Source organism: Emys orbicularis, chromosome 24 (assembly GCF_028017835.1).
Source record: "Emys orbicularis isolate rEmyOrb1 chromosome 24, rEmyOrb1.hap1, whole genome shotgun sequence".
In the NCBI taxonomy this organism is placed as follows: Eukaryota; Metazoa; Chordata; order Testudines; family Emydidae; genus Emys; species Emys orbicularis.
In genome coordinates this window covers 15,691,776-15,716,374 of record NC_088706.1, presented here as the reverse complement: position 1 = coordinate 15,716,374, position 24,599 = coordinate 15,691,776, and the positions used below count along the sequence as shown (strand labels likewise).

Sequence of the window (24,599 nt, the reverse complement as noted above, 5' to 3'; positions counted from 1 at the left end):
GGGCACAGAGCCCCGGGGGGTCAGGAGCTGGGGGGCGGGGGGGCACAGAGCCCAGTTGTGCCGCCCGGCCCGTGCCCCAGGCCCAGCCTGACCCAGGCCCGGTCCCGTCCCCGTGCTCGGCGCTGCCCAGCAGGACGGGCCGGGGAGCGGGGTGAGGCCGGCGGAGGGTGACACAGACGGGAAATGGCGGCCCGGGGGGGGAGAGGGCTGTCTCGACCCCTCCCCGCGCGAGAAGCCGTTGAGGGAGAAGGCACGAGGCACCCGCACCAGGAACAATTCCCCAAGTAGCTACCATGGCGGCCGCCGGCACAGGACACTTCCGCCTCGGTAGCTGTCATGGCTGCCGCCGCGGCACAGGGCACTTCCGCCTCGGTAGCTGTCATGGCCGCACTTCCCCGGAAGCTGAAGGCGCAGCTCCGTCACGTGACTCAGACAGGGGCCCGGCCGGCTCCCACTCACGTGTCCGGAGGCGGAAGTGCGCGGGGAGCACCGGGGCCGGGCAGCGGCGAGGGGCTGAACGGAGCCGACCCAGGAGACGGGACCATCCGGGCTCAGGGGGCAAAGGTCAGGCCGGGGTGGGGGTGGGGCTGCGCGGCTTTGCTGGGTCGGGTGACAGCTGCGGCCCCGGGGCTTTGCGCGAGACACCCCCCCCCCCACGACCCCCCGGCCCCGCAGAGCTGCCCTTTGCCCCGCGACCCCCCGGCCAGGCTGCACTTCGCACCTGTTGTTGATGGAGACATTGCATACACTGGGGGACACTTGTGGGGGAGGGGCCATGGGGTTGGGGGGAGGGGCGCGGGACGCGCTGTGGGGGGAGGGGTATGGGACACTTGTGGGGGCGGGGAGGGTCATGGGGCTGTGGGGGGGAGGGGCACGGGACACTTGTGGGGGAGGGGGGCCATGGAGCTGTGGGGGGAGGGGCACGGGACACTTGTGGGGGGGGGCATGGGGTTAGGGGGAGGAGGGCGGGGGGAGGAATGGGACACTTTAAAACAGAGCGGTAATAGTTGAGAGGCCTTCACTCTGGGGGGGGGAGGGGTATGGGACACTTGTGGGGGCGGGGGGGGCCATGGGGCTGTGGGGGGAGGGGCACGGGACACTTGTGGGGGAGGGGGCCTGTGGGGGGGAGGGGCACGGGACACTTGTGGGGGCAGGGAGCCATGGGGCTGTGGCGGCAGCATCCTCACCGAGGAGGGGGAGAAGCAAACCTCGGGCTGAAGGGAGGGTGCCCTAAGGCATGTGTGGCCCTGGAGGCTGGTGCTCTGGGCTGCGGAGTGGGCTAGGTGTGGGGCTGTGGGCCCGGCCGGTCATGGTAGGCCACCCCGGGGCTATGTCTGGAGCTTGGCGCAGGGAGTGGCTGGTGTGTGGGGAGCACAGCTGGAGCTGAGCGGGTCGGTGCAGCAGGAGCAGCTTGGCGCGGTGCCAGTGGTGCCCCCAGCCTACACGGTTTGTTTCTTTTTGGCTCAGGCACGGCTGGTGCTTGGATGAACAACCTGGCTGATGTGGATTCGTTGTTGAGCAAAGGATGCTTGCCCGCGGCAGACAGATGTTTGTTGGCTTCTCAGGCTACTGGAAGCCTTTTTTCAGAGGCCGGTTCCTTCTAGTTACAAACACTGTGAGCTGTGGGGCTCTCCTGGCAACTGGCGACACCCTCCAGCAGACATGGGAAATGAGGAAGGACCCGGCGCGGAAGCGGGAGCTGGGCCGCACAGGTGTGTCCGCTGGGTGCTTGTTTGACAGCCAGCTGTTGTAATGCAGGAGGGGTGGGCACATCCCATTCACAGAGCTCCAGTGTCTCCCCCTGCCTCCGCAAAGGACCCACCAGCTGCCTCTGACCCGTTGGAATGAGGGGCATCTTCATGCCTGGCTCTGCCCAGCCTGTGATTTCTCCTGCTGTTTGGCCTGTATTGCCAGCAGCGTTGGGTAGGCGTAGGGGGTTGGAAACAGCACGTAGGGTCGTAGCGAAGGGGCTCCGTTCTGCTGGGTAAAGCCGCATACACATAGCAAGCGAGAACGTTTGCCCTGAAGAGGTCACAACCAGACAGAAAAGGAAGATGGGCACTGAGGCCCAGAGAGGATGAGGTGGGTTCCCCAGCGTCGCTCAGAAGTCAGTGGTAGATCTGGGGATCATACCCAGCTCTCCCCACGTCCTTCTGTGCGTGAACCGTGGAAGCTGTGTCTGTCTGCCGTCTGCTGGGGACAATCTTCCCAGCAATGTTCAACCCTTGGGGAACTGCTGCTGTTTTAACCATTCTGCTTTTAGGGCCATTTTTGCAGGGAGTCAAATATTCAGAATATTCTAGACTGAAATCTGCCATCATCTCCGCACCTGTGCACGTATCTGTGTCCTTGTCTGAGGCAGGGCACATGCGCCTTTTGTAAAGGGACAGATATGCTTACAGAGCTGTGTCAATAATGCATGATGACATTGTGCTGGGCCTTTGCATTTATTAATAAGGTGGCATTTTGTTGCAGCTCGGATGTTTGCTATTGGCTGCAGCATGGGCCCGTTAATGCATTACTGGTATCTCTGGTTAGACAGAGCATTTCCTGCAAGTGGATTAAAAGGAATTAAAATTGTCCTGAAGAAAGTCTTCATCGACCAGATCGTAGCATCTCCGGCCTTGGGAATCTGGTATTTTCTGGGTAAAACGTTTAATATCGCTTTCTCATGTAAATGTTACTAATAGACTGTTCAAAGGTGTGCCCTCTCCAACACTCATAAGAACATAAGATCGGCCATACGGGGTCAGACCAAAGGTCTATCCAGCCCAGTGTCCTGTCTGCCGACAGTGGCCAATGCCAACACTCATCAGTCAGGGAGCATTGAGACCCTTCTGCACCAAGCAGGCCTGTGATTGGATGTGGGAGGCCAGGCCTGCTCCTTACCCCTGAGATTATTTCCCTGCCTTGGCTGGGCAGTGGGAGGTTTCGTGTCCTCCCCCAGGGCATGGGTGCAGTGCCCGGGCTCTATTCCAACATGTGCATTAAGCGGCTGCACTTGCAATGACTCAGAGAGCTAGCTCTCCTGTTTTCCCTTTAGCTGGGGCGTGGGGGGGTTGTACTGCCCCATGGAGATGACAGGGAGAACAGAGCCCTTGGGAGGCATGTTCTGTCCTGATAAACACAAAACTCACAGCAAGCACGGGTTAGTGGCTGCCATGCTAAATGAAAGCACAGCCAATGCCTTTTCTCCCTGCCTTACTAAGCTCCCCACATAGCTGGGAAAACCTGAGCCAGCAAAGTCCCTGGCCTGCTGAGACTAAAGATCACACTTGCTGGCTCCTTGAATTACTGGAGGGGGCAGGATCAAAGGTCTGCTGGTAAAGCAGGAGGCCAGGCTCGCTCGCTCACTCACCTGCAGCCAATTGTGCCTTGTACAGGGATGGGGTCGCTGGAGGGGCAGACGCTGGAGGAAAGCTGGGAGGAGCTCAGAGAGAAGTTCTGGGAATTTTACAAGGTAAGGCTGCTCCGAATCCCTGATAGCTACTCCCCCCTCCCTTCTCTCCTTTCTTAATACTTGATTCTCTTTCCCAGGCAGACTGGTGCGTCTGGCCAGCAGCTCAGGTGATTAACTTCCTGTTCCTTCCTCCCAAGTATCGGGTGATTTATGTGAATGTGGTGACCTTGGGCTGGGACACATACCTTGCCTACCTCAAACACAGGGTCAGTATTACAGCAGCCTGCAATGGCCTGTCTGGGTAAGCGCCCCAGCCACTAACCCCTTGCACCGGAGCCTTTGCTGCTCCAACAAACCTTTAATGAATCAGGGTTTAGTCAGTTTCTTCTCTTGCGTCTGTAGCACAAGCAGCCGCTCGGTGCCGAAGCTTAGCTGAAGAGCAGCATTCAGCATCACCACACTGGGGTGAAAACTGGGGGCTGACAAGCTGTTTGCAAGGACTGCTGCTCTGTTTCCATCTGTTCCTGTGAGATGCCAATCAAGTGCAAATTCCAGATTCGTTCCTGGGGGAGGGAGCTGGCTCCCATGCAGACCAGAAAAAATAGCCTGATCAAGTGAACAAAATGCGTCCTGGAGACAAATCACTGCCGTTGTCCTGTGACTGACCTATCCAGATGGGTGTGGAAGAGAAACATGAGGGGGGGGGGGGGGTCTCTCTCTCTCTGAGTTAGCATTTAACTTGCTAGCTGCAAACCCAGTGACTTTTTAAAATGAAGAATCATGTGTCAACAGGCTGCGTAACAGGACTGAGTTTCTTATTCCTCCACTGACTTCTGGGGAAGCGGGGCAGGTGCTGCACGTTACTGTTTGCCACTAAGTGAGCCAAGATCCTTAAAATAATCCCATGACTTGGAACCAACTTAATTCATTCTCACTGTGTCTGAAAACTGTATTTTGCTAGAAACGGTGATGTGCCAAAATGTCACTTAAAAAAAAAATTATGAGACCTTAATGATGTAGCTTGTCTTGTGAAACAGTAACTGCGCCCCAGCGTGGGAATTTAAAGCTCACCCTCGAGGGGGGGCTGCTCACTTAGAACTGGAGCGACAGGGTTGGTGAATGTTAATTAAGAAACCAGAGCTTTGGTCTTCCTTGCAGTCAGGCTGCAAACAGTGAGCTAAGCTCAGCCTTAGCAAGGCAAACAGATGCCTCGGGCTCGAGAAGGGACCCTGGATCCGTCAGACCCAGCTTTGTAGAAAGAGCCCCCAGTCCAGCTTAAGAGAAAACAGCAACGGAGTTGATGGGGTCCCTTCCAGCCACAGCCTGGCGAGTGCGAGCCCGTTAGGCCTCGCAGAGCAAGGGCGTTCCAGGACAGGGGAACTAGTGCTTGAGCCCCTCTGCTCGAGGACTCACCCCCTGGGGCTGCCGAAAAGGAGCTGGAATGACTTGTGATCAGCATTAATTTATTTCTTCACAACAGCTCTTGAATACAGTGATCGTTAGGAAATTGTACTTTGACACTTTTGACATTTTTACAGTACAGCGTAGTTTTTTCCATATAAGTAAATGTCACAAAAATAGGAGGTTGAATGTGTGTATCTGTAAAATAAAGAGCGTTCGCCAAGAAAAATAAATAGAGGGAAGCAACGCACCAGGTTTGGGCATTGATAGAGTTCTAGCTACTGCTTCACAGTCTCCACAACAACACGTTACGATAGTAACAGACAAGGAACAACGAGGCCTGTAGCAAACACGCACCCGTCAGCTGCTAGTGCAACATCCTGGGCCAGGGGGGTGTCAACCCCACCCCGGCATGGAATTGGGCAGCAGTTTGGTGGCTTGTTTCTTTGCTTGAGCCAAACCATCAAAGTTTTTCCTCTAGCACGAGGTTTCCAGTGGTCAGCCGCCACCGGCTGGGGCTAGTTTGGTACAGGAGTGCCTTGGCCCTTACTCAGCTTTGTTTTTAAATAATAGATTTAAAAGTGATATTCACAAGCAGGTTCATACCACACTGATAAAATAAATACATCTGCACAACCACAGCACAGCATGGCACGCAATGGTCACTTGCTACTTCTATTTACAGGAAGGTTGTTTTTATGTACAAGGAGGAAGACAGCAGGAGCATAAATGAGCATCTGTTTATACAATAGTGAGCAACTAGCCATCCTTGGTGGGGGAGAACAGAGCAGCAGAGGAGTGAAAGTCAAGCGGCTCTCCAGCCAGCCAGCGCTATCGGCCAAGGCCTCTGTGCTAGCAAGGAGAACAAGCTAAGGGGAGGTGTAAAGACAGGGCTGGAACAAATCTCTATGAGGAACAAACCACCTGCACTAATGCCTCATTGGGATCTAGACGTACCATTTAGTAAGTGATTGAACTGTCAAGGTTAAAATCCACATCCACCCCCAGCCCCTGGCTGACTGAGATGCAACCCCAGCACGTCACCCCTTCAGTAGCACTACAGCTAAGGGAGCAGGTCTCTGGTTCCACGGGGCAGGGCTGTTTGTTCAGGAGCATCAGGAGATGCTACACCAAGAGGACTCTAGTCCTTTAAGCTGCTCTCCCCTGAGCAGGGCTCCTCCCACCACCCAGCAGCAGGGATCCACCTAGGCAGGAAGGAAGCTAATGAGCACATTGGCCAAGTTGAGTCAGCTGGTTAATGCAGGATTCTGCAATTAACCCCCCCCACTTCCAGCTCGACAGACAATTATATATAAATAAGGGGGCACGATCAGGAACTAGTTAAAAGCAAACAACAAAAAAAGTTTCTCCTACGGTCCCAGGTTGGAAAACTGGAGGGAGCAGAAAGGGAGGGGTGATGCCCCGTGGAACCTGCAGACTCTGAGAGGGTGGCCAGAGCCCTTTCAAACCCTGCCAGGTGAGAGCGGACAGACAACTCATCGCTATGGGCCAGCCCACCAGACCTAGTGACTGGGGCGTTGAAGTGGGTGTAACTGGGGCACTGGTTACTTGGAGGGGTGAGGTGGCCAACGCGGGCAGAGGGGGCCGTACTGCAGTCTCTAACAGGCACAGTCCTGGTGGGGGGGTGCTTGCTGATCAGTCAGCTGCGGCCCTGGTTTCACGCCAGTCACTGCTGGGTCCGCCGTGTCGAGGGACTCGGACATCTTCTCGCAGATAATGTCGACGAGCCGTTCGAACGTCTGCTTGACGTTGATGTTGTCCTTTGCGCTGGCTTCGAAGAACTCAAAACCTGGCCAAAGGGAGATGGGAGAGCGTGAGATGGGCAAGGCAGGGCCTTTGCTCACCAACAGGGGCCCTGCAATGCAAGTTACCAAACGATTCCTAAGCCCTGGGAAGTACTTTTAGCTGGGATAATGGAATGAATCCATCCCGGGTAATCACTTTACATGGCCCCAAACGTACATGGAAACTAACAAGGCAACCTCAGCAGCAGGCAGCGGCTGCACAGGCAGTGTCAGCAGCCGGGCACCATCGCTCTGGCCAGTGAGGTCACCCCGGCTCTGTTAAATGGCCCAGGATGTTCAGCTCAGGCTCCTGCTCCCCATCATGGGAGCTGCTGATTCACGCTAACTAGGTCAGCCAGGGGAAGGCACCTTTACAAGCTCAGCGTCTCCGACAGCAAGAGCTGAGATCCGGGGCCGGGATTCCGCCAGGTTAGACCCAAGGAGCAGAGCTCAGCATCCCTAGAGCGGAGTGTTTTCTGCACAGCCACGTGCGAGGGGCCCCGCCTTACAAAGCCCAGGAAATACCCAAGCCTCTTTGATCAGCGGTTGGGTCTTGACTGACCGTGTAAAGATGGGGCCGGGGCGAGACGCCAGCACACGGATACCAGTTGCTTATTGTAAACTTAACATTGGCTGCCCAAGTCCCTTCCAGGCAGGCAACAGAGTCCACGGGCGGGGCCGATCCAAGCCGCTCAGCCTCCTGCTGGTTGTAGCCAGTTCTCATCATGCTCACGATAAATATGGAAAGCGTCTGAATTTTTAAAGGGTTTTACAGCTCCTCCTCTGGGCTGTTAAATTTTAATGGGACGCTTTGCAGGGAAAAGGGTTTAGCTATAAATCCATAAAACTCACCCCACGTTCTAACTGGGTTTAACCAGAAAGGAAAGCCACCCAGGCCGACTGGTTTTCCAACCACTTTACAGCAGTAAACGCAGGGTTTAGAGGGTTGTTATAATAATAGATTATAATAGAAACAGTTATCGAAAACACTGGTGCTGGCTGGGCAATTCCCGTTTTATTAGAAGACAAGCCAGGCTGCTACTTAATGACAGAGTTATGGGAAGTGCAATGAGTCTTAATTACATTACTCGACAGGAAAGAGACAGATCCCCTCGCAGGGTTACAGCTCCTGTGCCTGCCATACAACCGCACCGCACCGCGCGCGCACACACACACACACCCCCACTCACCCCTCGCAGGGTTACAGCTCCTGTGCCTGCCATACAACCGCACCGCACACGCGCGCGCACACTCACCCCTCGCAGGGTTACAGCTCCTGTGCCTGCCATACAACCACACCGCACCGCGCGCGCACACACACACACCCCTTCTCACAGGGTTATAGATCTGTGCCTGCCATACAACCGCACCGCGCACACACACATACACCCCCCCTCTCACAGGGTTACAGGTCTGTGCCTGCCATTCAACCGCACTGCACCGCACGCGCGCACACACACACACACATCCTCTCGCAGGGTTACAGCTCCTGTGCCTGCCATACAACCGCACCGCACCGCGCGCGCACACCCCCCCACCCCCGCAGGGTTACAGGTCTGTGCCTGCCATACAACCGCACTGCGCCGCGCGCGCACACACACACATCCTCTCGCAGGGTTACAGCTCCTGTGCCTGCCATACAACCGCACCGCACCGCGCGCACACACACCCTCACCCCTCGCAGGGTTACAGCTCCTGTGCCTGCCATACAACCGCACCGCACACGCGCGCGCGCACACACACCCTCACCCCTCGCAGGGTTACAGCTCCTGTGCCTGCCATACAACCGCACCGCACCGCGCGCGCGCACACACACACACCCCTCGCAGGGTTACAGCTCCTGTGCCTGCCATACAACCGCACCGCGCGCACACACACACACACACCCCTCTCGCAGGGTTACAGCTCCTGTGCCTGCCATACAACCACACTGCGGACACACACACCCTCTCGCAGGGTTACAGGTCTGTGTGTGCCGTACAACCGCACCGTGCACACACACACACACACACACACACACACACACACCGCAGAGTTACAGGTCTGTGCGTGCCATACAACCACACCGCAGTGCGCGCACACACACATCCTCTCGCAGGGTTACAGGTCTGTGTGTGCCGTACAACCGCACCGTGCACACACACACGCACCCCCCGCAGGGTTACAGGTCTGTGCATGCTGTACAAGTGCAGCATCCCCCGTCTTCCCCACACCTGTCAGCCCCCTAAAAGGCACTTCCCAGACCTGCAGGGCACCATTCCTGCCACCTCTCTGCACCGTTCCTGCCACCTCTCTGCACCGTTCCTGCCACCTCTCAGTCCAGATGCCTTTTGGGGCAGCAGATGCTGCTGCTCAACTGGCCAAAGAACCTTCCCATGCCCAGGACTTGGCTTCTGAATTGCTCTTGTGCAAGGCAGCGCAAAGCCCCGACAGCTCGGCAATTCCTGGAACCCTCTCAGCTGCTCACGTAAGACCGAGTCCTGAAAGGGCTTGAGCATCGCCAGCCGGAACCGTGCCGGGTCAGCCGGTTACCTAGCCTGGCGCTGCGTGCATAGTAACCAGCACTTACCCAGGTGCTCTGCCAGCTGCCGCCCTCTCTCCGACGCCACGACACGCTCGTCCTCCATGTCGCACTTGTTACCCACCAGCAGCACCTGTGCGTTATCCCAGGAATAGGTCTTGATCTGGGTTGACCTTAAAGCCGTAGCAGGGGAACAAATAACCACAATATTCAGACAGCAGGGCTGTGGGCAGCTGGTTCTAGACGAAGGCCCAGGTAGTTAAAGGCACTGAAGTGGTGCTGTGCTCAGTGTTGCAATGCCCAACGATTTAGGAGCCTTTCGCTCATTTTCAAAAGTGATTCAGGCACTTAGGAGCCAAAATCCCATTGACAGTTAATGCAATGTAGGCTCCTAAATCAGTTAGGCACTGCAGTGCTGAGCACAGCAATACATCAATACCTTTAAAGACTCTGGGCCCAGAGTCCCAGATCCCAGCCAGAGACTGGAGCCCGGTTCTCTGGGCAGCAGCAAGAGGCCTTCACCCCTCAGGCTCTTTGCAGAGAAGTTTCGCCTTCGCCCCATTGAACTCAAGCCATCAAAGCCGGACCGCCAGAGGGCATGTCAGAGACCCACCACAGCTGCAGCCACAGAGTATGAAGAAACCAGCAAAGCAGGAAGAGACCTGAAGAGGTAGCTAATACGGGGCAGAGAGAGAAAATTCCTGTAGAAACCAGTAGCAAGATGCATTGGTGGTCAGTGCACCAGAGAACGGGAGCAGAGGATGGGGACAGCAGAGATGGAAAAGCTCAACTCCAGTGCTGGTGGCAGCCTGGGCACAGCATGGCTCGTACAGAATAGACAGCAGCAGGGCAAGCTATGCTCCCCCCCCCCTCAAACCGCTCTGCAACTGGCCCTAGCGTGCCCAGCTGGGGTGTCCAGGGCTTTGGCTTCTCTGCAGAGACGGCCCCGAGGGGCACGCCGGGGGGGCTGCGCGCGAGTGTGCTGAATACGCTCCACCTGCTCGCTGCACCTGGGCACCAAGTGCCAGTGGGTGGGAAAGGATTTTGGTCGCTGCCCATCCGGGAACCAGCCTCCTAGGGGGAGAGCTCTGGACCCCGTCGCCAGCAGCCAGAGCCAGCCAGCCACCAGCACGGAACGGGCTTGCGGGATCAGCCCAGCACAGGCTCGGGTAAAGGCCAGGAGCTGTGCCCGTACGTGGGACTCTCCAGCTACACAGCAGGCCTGGGGGTGGGCAGAGCACTAGGGTGAATTACTGGGAGATTCCCAGGGCCGAAAGCAGAACCCTGGGGAAGCGGGAACCAGGCCACGCTAGACTGACCGGACCCTCTCTGAACACACTCGGGGGCTGTTTCATTCTTGCACTGGGGAGGGAGCGGGTGGCCCGAGCAGCCAGCCAGGCTCAGTGCCAACGGGACGCGTTCCGGCCCAGATTCCAGCTCTCGCACTTGCAGCCCCTACTACGGCCCGTCAGGGGCTGTTTGGGGCACCTTGGCACTCGCTCAGTGCCACTCCCCTGGCCTGCTGCAGGCGTGTTCCTGGGGGCTCTGAGCTCGTCTCGCTGTCGTGGGCTGGGGGAGGAGGCTCCTGGCCCAGAATTTCTGCAAGGGCTGCACTGAGTTTGGCTCAGGCGCAGCCGCAGCGCGGGCAGGTTATTAGCCAGGCTGCTGACAGCACAGAACTCAAGGCCAGGGGACTGCCCGGCGGGGGGAGCCATGCGGGCTGCATTACAGCTGCAGGCACGAAAGCACCGAGCCACGCAGCCCCTGTCCCCTCACACCTGGGCAGAGGCCAGGAATCACAGTGCACAGGGGAGGGAGAAGCTCCAGGCGGCAAACCTTGCCCTGTCTCTGGGCGGCTCCCGGCCCCACCCCGCAGAGATGTAATTCCCCAGATGTAGGAAACACCCATTTCAAATGGGGTGGGGGGGCCGCAGCGGAGAGATGGCCAGCAGCAGCCGTGCAGAGTCCAAGCTGCAGCCCTAGGAGGAGGCAGGGGGTGCAGGTGCCAAGTGTGTGTGTGGGGAGTTTCCTTAGCAGAGGGCAGGGGAGGATTGTAAGTGGGCGAACATCTTGGCAAGCTTTGAGAAGGCAGCAGCCCCTTAGGAGCAGGGCTCTGCAGCAGAGCAGGCCCCAGAGGGCACCTGGTGACCAGCTGGCAGCAGAGAGAGTCTGTGCTGTCCGCAGAGCTGCCACGCGCAGGGAGTGCTCCCAGTGGTACCACAGGCCGTGGGCATGCAGAGGCATGGCATGGGGGAGGGGTCCCAGCTGGCGTGTTCGGGCCTGGGGCTGGGCAGAAGCACAGACAGACACCTGCTGAGTGGCCAGGCTGCCAGGTCCCAGCATGGCTAAAGTGACTGCGGTTAGAAGCTGGCTCTGCACAGCTCCCCCAGCACGATGGAGAGGCTCCCACCCCCACCCCCACCCACCCCCGGCTCTGCTAATGAGACGCCGGCACGGCAGTGCCAAGGCTCAGCGTCACTTTCCCTTCCCGGTGCCCTCAGAGCCGCCCGCTCACCAGTCCTGCACGGCGTTGAAGGACTCCTCGTTGGTGATGTCGTACATCAGGATGAAGCCCATGGCCCCCCGGTAGTAGGCGGTGGTGATGGTCCGGTACCTCTCCTGGCCCGCGGTGTCCTGGGGAGACCAGAGCAGGGTCACTTGGGAGCAGTAGTGCCAGGAGCTGCCCTGAGTAATTCAAGGCTCCCTTGGAGACACCCCCCCCCCCCACAGCACGAAGCACGGCCACGTCCAGGGAGAGCCCAGAGGCAGGCCCTGGGCCGGGGTGCCAGAGCTCAGGGCAGGAAGGATGTGGGAACCCACCCTAACTCCCGTGCTGCCCCGGAGCTCCAGCACTGCGAGACGGGCGGAGACGGATCCTGCCTCTGAGATTTAAAGAAGGAAAATCCAATGTTTAGCCAAGTCTCTGGAACTTTCTCCCAGGGCTGCTGACCCCCACCCAGAACGATCTAGGGCACAGGGCCAGGCCAGTGCGCCCCACTGCCCCGTACAGCATCTCCTGGGCTGGGAGTGCAGGACACGGCAGACGCCTCTCCCACACCCTGGCCCAAGCCCGGCAGTGAGATCACAGCCAAGCAACCCTGCGTGTGCCACGGGGGTGGGGAGGGGGACGGGGCCTCCAGGGAGCCCAGCCAAGGAGCGGGGGCAAGGGGGGGCGTGACTCCCTGTCATTGGGGATTCCCAGGGCGGCTGGAAGGCTCAGCCAGGCCTGCCGCAGAGCTGCCTGCGATTCGCCATGGCAACCCATCCCTGTGCCAAATGGAGCCCTGGTCCCACACTCCGCGCCCAGCTCCAGGGACAGGCTGTGGCTTGCTGCCTCCCGCGGGCGGCTCTCACAGCCAGAGCTGGTGGGCCCAGCGGCCCTCCCTTCCCAGCCCTGCATGCGGCTGCACCGAGGGCAGGGCTGGGGCCAGCAAGCGTCAGAGAGATGCCTGCAGACCCCTCCTCCATGGCCCCTCAGGTCACTGCACCCCCCGCCCCAGGCCTCCAGCCATTGCTGAGACACCCCCCGACCCACGGGCCAGACCCTGCCCTGGGGATCCGTGCGGAGGGGGCCCTGCCCCAGACCTCCCCGCAGAGGCAGGCAGATGTGGGGAAGCGCCTCACAGTCTGGCTTCGGCCCCCTGGTTCCTGGCAGCAGGGGCAAACCCCACCCCTGGCAGGAGGAGTCCGAGTGGTCCCATTTTGGCACTTTTTGCCTCCCAGCAAGGGACCGTTCTGCTGCCTGCAATGCTACCAGGGGAGCTGAACGCAGCCCCAGCAAAGCACCCTGATCTCGGCTCTCCTGAAAATTAAGCCCCACTCTGCACTCCCAGGGCAGTGGCTTCGTTAGGCTGGGAACGGGCCCCTCCTCGCTCCCCCAAGAGTCACCAGGCTCCGCGCTGCTCTGGCTCCAGCACCCAGAGCCTTTCCCCGCTGCGGCAGGCAGCTCAGAGCCGCGCAGCAGCATTTGACATCCCACGGTAACGAGGGCAAAGCCAGCGCAGCGAAATCTGTCACTCCAGCTGCTCCTTCACTCTGCTGCTTAGACTGTTCCGGGCCCCTCCGTGATTAAGCTCTGTGCTAACTGGTATCCGGCCTCCCCGGGGAGGCAGGGAGCCTGCCAGCACACGGCGCCCGTGGAGCACGAGGCCACCTCTGAGCGTCCTGGAGCCACGGTCTTGAGCTAATGGCGTCTTCCCTGTTAGGAGCCCAGCGCGTCAGAGGCTGTGTGTGTGTGTGGGGGGGGGGGGGGGGTGTCAGCAAAGTGAATCAAGGTGGAGCTGACAGCCCTGGGGTGCAGAGCAAGGGGCAGCCCGGGACTGCTCTGCAGGGGCCCGGTGGAGGAGCTCGGAGAGGTGATGCTGTCGAGCTGGGCTTTAGAACAGCCCTGAGCGCGGAGTGCTCAGGTTCTAGGAGGCAGAATAGGCCACAGCCGCCGCCGTCCCATGCGGACCCCAGTCCCCAGCTGCACACAGCACACCGGGACCCCTCTTCTGAACGGGCCACTCTGCCAGGCCACCATGGGCAAGGAGGCTGTGGGGCGGGCTGGCAGCAGATGCAGGAGGCTCATGCTTAGTGGAAGCGGTTAATTAGCAACCTGTGTCCTGGGGGAAAAGAGCATTAAAGAAACCGGAACCGGCGTCACCCACGTGATGTCTGCCCTTCGGAAAACACTCCGGGCAGGTTATCATTCCGTGAGTGTCTCCCCCAGCAAGCACCATCCCATGGTGCCCACCATGGACTGCCCACCGACGGCCTGGGGAGAACACACCAGCCGCGCTGAGCCAGGCACACCACGCAGCAGCCACGGCCAGGGCGCCAGTCTAAGCTGCAGGGAAGTCGAGGGTGGCCTAACGTGACTCCCCGGACTGAGGCCTGGCCAGGACTCTGGGTTATCACCCCAGCCCTGGAGGGGCCGGCTGGGCCGGGGAGGTTTCAGTGCACGTCTCCTGACCCGGATGGCTGCCCCACGCGTGACGTACAGCCCCACAGAGCCCCCCTCACTGCATCCCCCACCCGCCAGCGTGTGCAGCGACCACGGCCCCTACCCAGATCTGCAGCTTGATGCGCTTGTCGTTCCTGTAGATGGTTTTGACTTTGAAGTCGATGCCGACGGTGCTGACGAAGGCGGGAGTGAAGGAGTCGTCAGCGTACCGGAACAGGAACGAGGTCTTCCCCACGCTGCTGTTCCCGATGATCAGGATCTTGAACATGTAGTCGAAGTTCTGATCCGAGGATTCCTTCTGGCCATAGCGGGAGTCGGTAGCGGAAGCCATCTGCAAAGGGAAGCATAAGGCAGAGCTGGGCTGATGGGGCACGTGGTCCCTGGGGGATTCAGGCATGCTCAGCCCCATGGAGTCACCAGGGTGGCTGCTCCCCGCTCAGACCCAGAGACCCCACCATCAGCTTCTGGGAGGTCAGAGCGAGGCCACATCACGTAGTATCACACCCCGTCAACCCTCTGGGTGCAGTAACACGGGCGGGCAGCGTGAACCACCAGAAATGGCACCCAGATATGCCCACCCTGCAACGGGGAGGGGGGCGGCTCATGGGGGGCTCTTCCTGTGGGTCATATCTGGTGTCATCCGCAAAGGAGCACTGAAGCGTCCAACACCCTGGAAGGAAGGTACAAGGTTTCCCAGCGGGGGCGGAGCGACCAGAGAGCTGGGAACTGTCTACGCACACCCAGAATGGCTCGGTCAGATTTTAAACGTGCTCCTCTCTGCCACGCCGTTTTAGGATAACCCTGAGACCCCAGCCCTGCCTGAGCCTAGGCCCTGCCCCGTCTTTCCCCACTGGCAGCTGGGGGCAATCACAGCACATGCCACCCACCAATGGTGCTGATGCAGGAAGTTGGGCCCAGCAGAGGACGCCAGCCCCGAGCCATCTGGGCTCTCTGCTCCAGCCTCTCCCAGATCTAGCTATTCCACAGGATCTCCCTGCCCTGTTCACGAGCCGGAAGCCGTGAGGCCCATCAGACCAGAGGCCCAGGCTCCCTTTCTGTCCCAGCACATACTCAGGGTACGTTACACCCAGAAGTCAATGAGGGGGAAGAGGCCTATTCCACCCAACCCATCCCCCAGCCAGCGCAAGGCTGATCCTACGGCCTGCTCCCCAGGGCAGTACCCAGGGCAAGGCTGTACGACTCCAGGCACAGCTCCCCCCATCCCGCCCTGGAGAGCCCCATCACGGCCTAACACCGTCCTGCTACCCACCTCGAATGTCTCCATCTTCATTCCATCCCCTGGCCTTGCCCTCAGCAAAGCGCCCCCTCAAATCCCCACAGGCTGCGGCTGCTTGGCCGAGCTAGGCAGAGTTCCTTCACGATCCCCTCGGAGCTCAGCCCCTCTGGCCCCCCAGGCACTGCCGCTGCTCTCCCCAGACCTTCCTGTGCTTTGTCTGCAAAGGGCTGGCACGGTGGGCCTGGACAATACTGCATTTCCCCTTCGCCCCTTTGACTTGGCTAAAGTCTCCCGCTGTCCTTGCCAGCGATCCTTGCACCCCCCGGCCAGGGCTGATGAGAGGTGCCGGGTGGGGACAGTCCTGAAGACTGAGGCCCTCTGATTATCCACTGAGCAGGCTCAGCACCCTGGGCAGCTGGTATCAGCTCCCCTCCCCCCAGCCCCGGGGAGTTCGGGCACCATGGCCCATTCCGGCCGGGGCCCCTGGGGGGACGGGCAGCACGGGGGCCAGTCCAGTCCAGGCGTGGCAGCAGTTCTGTGCCGGGCCCCGCAGAGCCACCAGGGATCCAGACTCATGACAACGTTTTTGAAGCCTGTTGCTGGCAAGTGATGGATATTCAGGGTCTGAACAGCTGGTGGAGACACAGCGAGCGGCAGCTGCGACTGGAGAACTCCGGGTCCTTGGCACTGTGCACAGCCTCTGTGTGTGGAAAGAGGCAACTCTGCTCCCCGGGTTCAGTGAGGCAGGAAAGAGACCATGGGGAAAATGGCAGGTCTGACAGACAGGCCCCTGAACAGCCCACGTGGCTCACGGCGCAGGCAGGACGGCTCTCTGCAGTACCCGCAGCGGCACTCGGAGTCCTAGTCGGAGCGGGAGCCTAGCTCGCAGGAGCCTTATGGCTACCAGCCTGGGGAAGCCATACGGGCGTGGCCAGTTCCTCCCTGGAACGCTGCTCTCAGCAGTGTCTGCACAAGGGCCTCTGCTTCTTCTGCCTATCACAACCTTTGTCTCCTTCCTTCCCAACTGCTAGAGTGAACTGCAGCAGGGCACCAGACCACGCTTAGCTTGTGCCACAAGTCCTGCTTCCTCCCCAGTGTGGAGGGGTTAACCCAGACTCCTGGGCTGAGAGTCCACCCAGCTTCAGCACAAAGCAAACTCAGGTCTTTGCCGCAAACTCCTCCACTGCTAACGCAGCTGTGAACTACCCCTAGCACGTGCATCAATCAAAACAAGGACCCCTTGGGGCTGCTAACGGAAATGGTGCGATACCCCTGCAGTAGCAGGGCCCCCCAAGAGTCTGTACGGGGACCAACAATGTTCAACGTATTCATAAATGATCTGGAAAAGGGAGCGAACAGTGAGGTGGCAAAATTTGCAGAGGATATAAAATTACTCAAGATAGTTAAGTCCAAAGCTGACTGTGAAGAGTTACAGAGGGATCTCACAAAACTGGGTGGCTGGGCAACAAAATGGCACCTCGAGACTCAGTCTAAGTGCAAAGTCATGCACATTGGAAAACATAATCCCAACTATACATACAAAATGATGGGGTCTAAATTAGCTGTTCTCACTCAAGGAGGAGAACTTGGCATCATCATGGCTAGTTCTCCGAAAACATCCGCTCAATCTAAAAACCAGCCAAAAAAGTGAACAGAATGTTAGGAACCATTAGGAAAGGGATAGATCATAAAACAGAAAATATCACAAGGCTCCTATATAAATCCAGGGTACACACACACCTTGAATAGTGTGTGCAGTTCTGGTCACCCCATCTCAACAAAATATATGAGAATGGGAAGAGGTGCAGAGAAGGGCAAGAAAAACTGCTAGGGGTATGGAACAGCTGCCCTGTGAGGAGAGATTAAAAAGACAGGGACTGTTCAGCTTGGAAAAGAGATGCCTAAGGGGGGATGTGATCAAAGTCATGAAAACATGACTGGTGTGGAGAAAGTGAAAGTGAATAAGGAAGCATTATTTATCTTTTCACATGACACACAAGCTAGGGGGGTCACATGTTGAAAACAAACAAACGGAAGTACTGCTTCAAGCCGTGGAACAACCCACGGTCACGGTCTGGGACATTGTGAAGGCCAAAAGTAGAACTGGGCTCCAAAGAGAGTTAGATATGTTCATGAGGACAGGCCCATCAATGGCTGTTATCCAAGACTGTCCGGGATGCAACCCCATGCTCCAACCTCAACCTCCAACTGCCAGAAGCACCTGGCACTGGCCACCGTGAGAGACGGGATATTGGGCTAGATGGACCATTGGTCTAATGCCAGCATCACTATTCCTAGACCAGTGGTGCACAAAGGCCCAGCGGGGCTCAGAGCACTGCACTGAGACAGTCCCTGCCCAAGAGAGCTTTCGATCGACAGAGACAAGACAGACACAGGGCGGGAGAAAGGGAATACGATCCCCATTTTGCAGGTTGGTAACGGAGCCCAGGGAGGTTATGGGCGGGATTATCAGTAGCCAACTCCCCTGGATTTTCAATGGGAACTGGGTGCCTGGACTCTCTCAGCTGCCTTTGACAGCCCCACCCCAGTGACGCTGGACCTCTGGGGCAGAGCAAGGAACCGAGCCCAGATCTCAAGACTGTCTAGAGCCTTCCCCACTAGGCTGCGTGAATGTGGAGAGGCACATGGCTGACGGAGCACGGCGAGAGAGCCCAGGGCTTCTCCTGGACAATTCAGAGCAAAATTCCTGAGAACCAAGGGCAGGTCTGCAGGGACGCAGCAGGGCAGACAGCACCAGCAAACACTGTTGCTCTAGGAGGTCCCTAGAGCTTTAAATGCAAGAATAGATCCAGGAGGTCTGTATTTACTAGGTCCTGAGGCAAACTCTTTCCCCCCAGGAATTAATGCTCCCCGTGAAGTAACAGTCCAAGTGCACCATGATGTTTTTCCCATTATATAAGCTTCCTCTAGAGAAACCCTTGAAGCGAACAGCTTGCATGAATAGATAAGGTTCCAATTTCCTTCTTGAGGCAACCAGCCAGTGCGGGCCTTTGATCCATGCAGCTGTGATGTTCCTGCACTCTGCCTGAACCACTGCAAAGCCAGGCCTCCACTACTGGGTCTAACGTGCATCCCGCCAGCCTGGGTGCTGGCAGCAGCCGAATCATGCAAACAAAGTCAGATGTTTTAACATAAGAACGGCCACACTGGATCAGACCAATGGTCCATGTAGCCCAGTGTCCTCCAACTGTGGCTGGGGCAAGACGGGTCAGAGGGAACGAGTGGAAGAGGGCAATTCATTGAGTGATTCATCCCCTGTTGCCCAGTCCGAGCATCTGGCAGTCAGAGGTTTAGGGACACCTGCAGCATGGGTTGCATCCTTGACCACCTTGGCTAATAGCCATCGATGGACCTATCCTCCAGGAACCGATCTACTCATCTAGATATTTGCCTAGTTTTACAACAGGCAACATAAAAAGCACTAGCGAAGTCAGTACAAACTAAAATTTCATACAGACAATGACTGGTTTATACTGCTCTATATACTACACACTGACGTGTAAGTACAATATTTATATTCCAATTGATTTATTTTATAATTACATGGTAAAAATGAGAAAGTCAGCCATTGTTCAGTACTAGTGTGCTGTGACACTTTTGTATTTTTATGTCTGATTTTGTAAGCAAGTCGTTTTTTAAGTGCGGTGAAACTTGGGGGTACGCAAGACAAATCAGACTCCTGAAATGGGCACAGTAGTCTCGAAAGGTCGAGAGCCACTGCTCCACACCATTCATGACTTTACAGACCTCTATCATATTCCACCTTAGTCGTCTCTTTTCTAGACTGACAAGCCCCTGTCTTTTTAATCTCTCCTTATAGGGTAGCTGTTCCATCCCTCTGATCATTTTTGTTGCCTTTCTCTGTACCTTTTCCATTATAAACCCAACTGTGCCCCCTACACACCCCATTTTCTAAAGTCATACCAGCCCCAATATTAGTGGGTTAGGTTTAGAGCCAAGGTAGAATCCCCCCCCACACACACACACAGTTTACCTGAATAGGACATTCAGCTCCCAAATTATGACACCCTAAAAACAAAGGCATTCACTGAAGCTCATCATGTCTATTATTGTGCCACTTTATAACATAAGGAGCGGGTTCTCCAAGCTGAGATCTACCCCAGGTCTGAGATGACTTGGTTGTGACCAAACATGAAGAGTTGTTAAACATTTTCAACAGGGGCCCTGTTATGGATCATCAACCCCAACAAGCACTGCACAGCACAACGGGTCTGCGAGAGACCCCAAGTGTCCGCTACACGGCTGCCGCCCCCCCAGTGCGGACATGGTCTCACTCTCTCTTTTTCCTGCAGAGCCAGACCGCAAAGCTGAACTCGACTCTCCAGGGTCTGTGCGTTTGCACAGCGCCTACCTCAACGGGGCCCAACCTGGCTGTGGCCTTGAGGGACTATTGCAATGTAAATGTCAAACCACCACCACCGAGAGGAGAACCAGCCCTGCAATACCGAAGTGAAGCAGAGACACCATTTGTAAATCCAGACATTAAGAACTGGGGGTCACCACCGCGAAGCTTCAAACATGTCATCGCCAGACCCCAGTGGGAGGACAAGAGCAGGAGACAATTACCTTCACTGAGTAATCACTCTCCTGGGGTGAACAGCTCCCACCCTGCTATATATATACACACATACATACATACATACATACATACACACACACACGACCCCTGCTCCTCGTACTGTCGCAGATGCGTGGAGGGCTGGGAGGAGAGGCCAGATGATCAAGATTGGCTGTTTTGCTAAAAGACCTGCTCTGGGAATGATTTGGGGGAAGTCCTGGGGCCCATTTTCAACAGGGGGCGACACTAGATGCCTGCAGTAGATTCCAAGGCCAGAAGGGCCTAGAAGGGTGCTGTTCCCCTCTGCTATGAGCTTCTTAAGAGGGAGAGCCTGCAGCGAGCCTCAACAGGCTGATTGGAGACCCCCACATGTCTCAGAAGGTTCACCAGGGACCGCTCCTTGACCCCTCTGTAACCCTTAGTAGCTTTTTTTCGGGGGGGGGGGGGGGCGGGAGAACCATAAACTTTTCAACTTGGAGCAGAGTACGAACTGATGCAGGAGCATCTTCCTGAATCTGCAGACAGACTTTTCCAGTGCCTCTGCTGCTGCAGGGAAGAGTTCTTTTCAGCAACAGCATGAAATTAAGACGAGGTGGGTCAGTTTCAAGCATTTAGTCTCAGCACCTCAGGGAAACTCAAGAACCACGTCAATTTCAAGTTGGGCGCTCCAGTGGTCTGCAGCAGGGAGGGCACAAACCAAGATGGCTGTGGGAAGAAGCACAGCAGCACAAACCCCCTCTCCTTGCAATAGGCAGGAGATTCTCCAGACAAGCAAATCCTTTGCCCTTCCAGCAGCTTCACATTTACCAGACCCCTATCACCCAGCCCTGAGAAAGAGCGCTGAGCATGGTCCAGGGCAGCACATTGGTGAGAATCCCAGAGCCAGGGAGGGAATGGGGGTTGGCTACTGCTTCACACTAGAGAGTTGCCCTTATACCCTGCAGACGCCCGCCCACCTTCTCAGATTTTCAGGCTGGCCTCTGGCTAATAGTTTCAAATCTCTGGTGACGTTTTCCTAGCCCTGTTTATAAAGCGCAGAGACTAGATTCGGCTTCATCCGAGTTGTACCAGGATGCACTGTAACTTGAGCTTTTAGCTCCAAGATTTAAGTGCGTGGGATGTGGCTTGCAAAGGGGTTTACTGATTTTCTCCCTTTTCTGTCAATGGAAATGAACAAGTTGGGCGAGCTGCCTCTTCCTCTGTTTTAAGGTCACCCTTTGCGATGGAGAAACAGAGAATCCAGAGCCACAAAGTATTTTTTTTCCTTTCTGTGAAATAATATCAGGAAATGCGACCTTATAACCTCAGTCATATTCACTACTGGGCAGACTCCTGCTTTGATTCTCTAGTCGCATTTCCTGAGAAATTGTTGTACCTTTGTTTTAGTCTCCGATCACTTAATAGTCAAGCAATAAGGTGACAGGCAGAGTACGCGAGGCGAGAGGGTACGCAAGGCACTGTACGTACGATGCACAAGGCAAAAGGTTGGGCAACTTCAGTTTTGAGTGCAAAATTCACCCAGAAATACATGGCCACTTTCTGATTCCCTTTATCAAACTGAACTTACAAACACAGCCAGAAGGAGGAGAGTTTTTGTTTTACAAGTGCTGTCCCAAGTCCAAAGGCACCTCAGATAGGGAACAGTCGGACGTACTGGACAGTGCAGCTATGGTCATGTCATTACATGCCGTCAGGAAGCTTTAATGGTGCGCCGAGCTGAACGCCATTTCTTAACAAGCTGCACAATTCAGAGTTTGGGGGGGAAATCAAGAGAGAATTTTCAGCCTCGGAGAAATGGGCCTTGCTCCATTTCTCTAAAGCCAAACAGAAGAAAACCTCTGAACACGTGGATGAATAAATCCTGTTTACACGGCTAATCTGACAGCAATCCAGATCCAATGGGAACTATACAATCCAGCAAGTCACTTAGCTCATTTTAACAATTTGCAATTTAACTCAAATAATGGGTCTCGACATAATATTAGTCATTTGGCCCTTGGGGACCAAGTTCATATTTAGAGAAACATTTTATTGCTACATTAAGCCAGCCACTTAGTGAGGTAGCTCCTCCAATGCATTTTAATTACAGGACTCTTAATACCTACACACAGCTTTAGTGTATACCATCTCCAAGCATCTGCATTAAACAATATGCAGAGGGGGACACCCCCCTGTGACAGGCACGTGGAGATCCCAGCAATGAGCTAGCGCTCCAGAGAAAGGGAGGGCGATTCCCCACTAGCCCCACGACTTAGTGTTTGTCACCCAAGTAAAAGCCTCTCCCTCCTGCCAAGGCCCAAACTGAGACACGCATGAACCAAGCCCCACTGTAAGGGACAGTGCAGATCAGGCATGGAGGTGGGCTCCATTTCTGTAATGCCTCTGGACAGAGCAGCCCAGAACACGCTGTCAAGCTCAGCCCTGGCCTGGCCGAGCAGCAGGTGAGACGGAGCCCTCTATGGCAAGATTCTCCGTAACCTCACAGTGTCCTGGTGTAAAATGACGGACACTAGTAACCCTGCGCTGATGAGCAAAGCTTGGTGTGGAGGCAGATTTGGGTTGGTAAAGTTGGAGAATTACACCGACCTAGGCAAGGCACGATTCTGTAGTGAGGAAGAGGGTAACAATGGAGCTGGGCTGTACCTAGGACCTGGGCAATGAGTGTCTTTCATCAGCTAGTGCTTTTCTGAGGGAGGGAGCAGAGCAGGACTGGGACAGAATCAGTTTTATTCTGTAGAGATAGCAGGGCTGAAAAGGGTTCATGGTATTTCTGTACCAGAAGTGTCTGCCCTAGCAGTGGGCGCTCTTCTCCAGCTCCCTAGCTGTTTTCTTCTGGAAACTTCATCCTTTAATATCACCCAAGAAACACAAAACACCTATCATTGGAGGCAGACCACCTCATTCACTGGTTTGCCTTCACCATGCAAACGTCACTAAGTGCACAGATGCCAAGGCAAACAGTCACTCAGGACCCACATCCATTTTGCTCTCTATTTTAAAAGCAGCATTAGGCACACGTGAAGTTAGTTATACCACCCATCAAAACGAGAGCAATGCAGTAACCTTATACACCGCCGCATTGTACAGCAGGGACCAACAAAGTTGCATGCTTGGTTGGATGTGTTAATAAATGACTGTCAGAGACTCAGGGGTTGAGTGGATGCAGGTGGATTGAAGCTATTCAGTTGCCTGTAGCATTCAGACCTCAGAGTCCCCGCCCGGCCATCAATCATTCATATTAAAACATCCTTAACCAGCTCAGTGTTATTTTATTTAAAAGGCTTTCTCTGGATGGCATCAGATAGCAACCCCCCGCCCCCCAAACACTGGCAGAAAAGGGGCATGCACAGAATGGCTCCTCTTGCAAACACCGCATCTATGTTATTCTTTGAGGCCCAGCCAAATCTTCTGACCTGGCACCAACCAAGAGAAATGTCTCACCTAGGGCCGAGAGAGAGAAATATTCAGTGACCCTATTCGGTTCCCTCAACCTCCATGTCTCCCCACATTGCCGGCTGAGAAATCACATTTGCAGAGCTTGGCAAATCACTGGAATCCAAAAACGACCCTTCAATATGTTTTATACAAAGCCCGAAAATGCCCCATCACCCGCAATCCAAGCGCCAGGTGGGAGTTCCCGTGCACCCCAGGGCACCCCAGCCCAGCTCCCCGCAATCCCACCGCCAGACGCGCAGCGTAGGTGGAGGGGGGGGGAGCGGAAGCTCGTTTGCTCTCCCCCAGGCCGGTAGAGACGGAAATGGATGCAGAACGCTGACCTGTGCACCCCCCCGCCCCAGGTCTGTGTGCATGCATCCCCCCCCCATTGCTCTGCCATGCTAGGAGCGCCCCCCAAGCACACAGCTCCCCTCCCCCCATCTTTCAGCAGGAGCCGAGCCCCCCGCTTGCCCCCCTCCCGTGCGGCCAGGAGCCCCGCCCGGTGCATCCCCCCGGTGTCAAATGAAGGTTATCGCCCTGCACGCGGGGGCCGGGCCGGGCTGCCCGGGGAGTGCCAGCCGGGGGGGGGGGGGCGCGCGCGCTCACCTCCAGATCGCGCTCCCCAGGCTTCTCTTGCACCAAATGCAGCAGCAGCGCGCGCGGCCCCAGCAATTGCAGAGCCCGGCTGACGTCGCCAGCATTCCGAAGGGGCGGGGACCGGTATGCAGATGAGAAAGTGACGTCAGGAGGCCGGAGACGACCCATTCCGAGCTTCTCCCTCAGGCTCCGGAGGAGGCGGGCTCCTACCCAGTCTTGCGCGATGATAGGCCCACGCTAATGATGGACAGCATGAAGGTGCACCCATTCGACGCTTTCGTGAGCTTTTGAGTGACAGCCTCGAGCCTCCTAGGGAGGCTAGCTGGCCTGGTCCCTCAGGGGTGGCAGAGCCCCCTCAAGGCAATGGCTGTTACTGGCACATGACGTGCCACCCCTCCACACCATGGGGCAGTGGTACGAGCCAGCACTATCAAGCTATATCGCACCCCCACAGGGTACAGTGGTATGAGCTGGTTCTCACCCTCTCCCCTGTCAGGACTGGCACCATCCTGCACAAGGGGCAGTGGTATGAGCCGGATCACACCATGTCCTCTGGCACAATAGGACTGCCCACAGCAAGCCCGTACACATCATCTCCCCGTCACAACAGGTTCATCCCCCAAAGGGATAGTGGTACAAGCCACCATATGTGCCACCT

At 56.5% G+C, this 24,599-nt stretch overlaps 2 protein-coding genes across 3 annotated transcripts; one reads left to right on the top strand and one right to left on the bottom strand.

The window, feature by feature from the left end:
* Window positions 1-479: 479 nt before the first annotated feature.
* MPV17L2 (MPV17 mitochondrial inner membrane protein like 2) lies at window positions 480-4,758 on the top strand. The gene is made up of 6 exons (XM_065422308.1): window positions 480-564; window positions 1,468-1,712; window positions 2,476-2,646; window positions 3,384-3,460; window positions 3,538-3,666; window positions 3,803-4,758. The coding sequence occupies exons 2-6, from the start codon at window positions 1,526-1,528 to the stop codon at window positions 3,830-3,832; spliced, it is 594 nt and encodes a 197-aa protein (XP_065278380.1). The 5' UTR covers window positions 480-564; window positions 1,468-1,525; the 3' UTR covers window positions 3,833-4,758.
* A 92-nt stretch (window positions 4,759-4,850) lies between these two features.
* On the bottom strand, window positions 4,851-24,022 carry RAB3A (RAB3A, member RAS oncogene family). 2 transcript variants are annotated; one of them, XM_065422307.1, is made up of 6 exons: window positions 23,951-24,005; window positions 23,351-23,458; window positions 14,176-14,403; window positions 11,643-11,761; window positions 9,176-9,300; window positions 4,851-6,611 (listed from the first exon to the last, which is right to left on the bottom strand). In XM_065422307.1, exons 3-6 carry the CDS (start codon window positions 14,401-14,403, stop codon window positions 6,421-6,423), a joined length of 663 nt encoding a protein of 220 aa, XP_065278379.1. In that variant the 5' UTR covers window positions 23,351-23,458; window positions 23,951-24,005; the 3' UTR covers window positions 4,851-6,420. The 2 variants fall into 2 exon arrangements, with proteins under 2 accessions (XP_065278379.1, XP_065278378.1); XM_065422306.1 differs by lacking the exon at window positions 23,351-23,458 and having other exon boundaries at window positions 23,951-24,022.
* Between the last annotated feature and the right edge of the window lie 577 nt (window positions 24,023-24,599).

Coding starts and splice junctions, on each gene's coding strand:
- MPV17L2 (XM_065422308.1), top strand. CDS start 1,526: ATGCTTGCCCGCGGCAGACAGATGTTTGTTGGCTTCTCAGGCTACTGG. Junction 1,713..2,475: donor GCGGGAGCTGGGCCGCACAG/GTGTGTCCGCTG, acceptor ATTTTGTTGCAG/CTCGGATGTTTGCTATTGGC. Junction 3,667..3,802: donor TTGCCTACCTCAAACACAGG/GTCAGTATTACA, acceptor TTGCGTCTGTAG/CACAAGCAGCCGCTCGGTGC.
- RAB3A (XM_065422306.1), bottom strand. CDS start 14,403: ATGGCTTCCGCTACCGACTCCCGCTATGGCCAGAAGGAATCCTCGGAT. Junction 9,301..11,642: donor TTCAACGCCGTGCAGGACTG/GTGAGCGGGCGG, acceptor TACGGCTTTAAG/GTCAACCCAGATCAAGACCT. Junction 6,612..9,175: donor GCAGCTGGCAGAGCACCTGG/GTAAGTGCTGGT, acceptor CCCTTTGGCCAG/GTTTTGAGTTCTTCGAAGCC.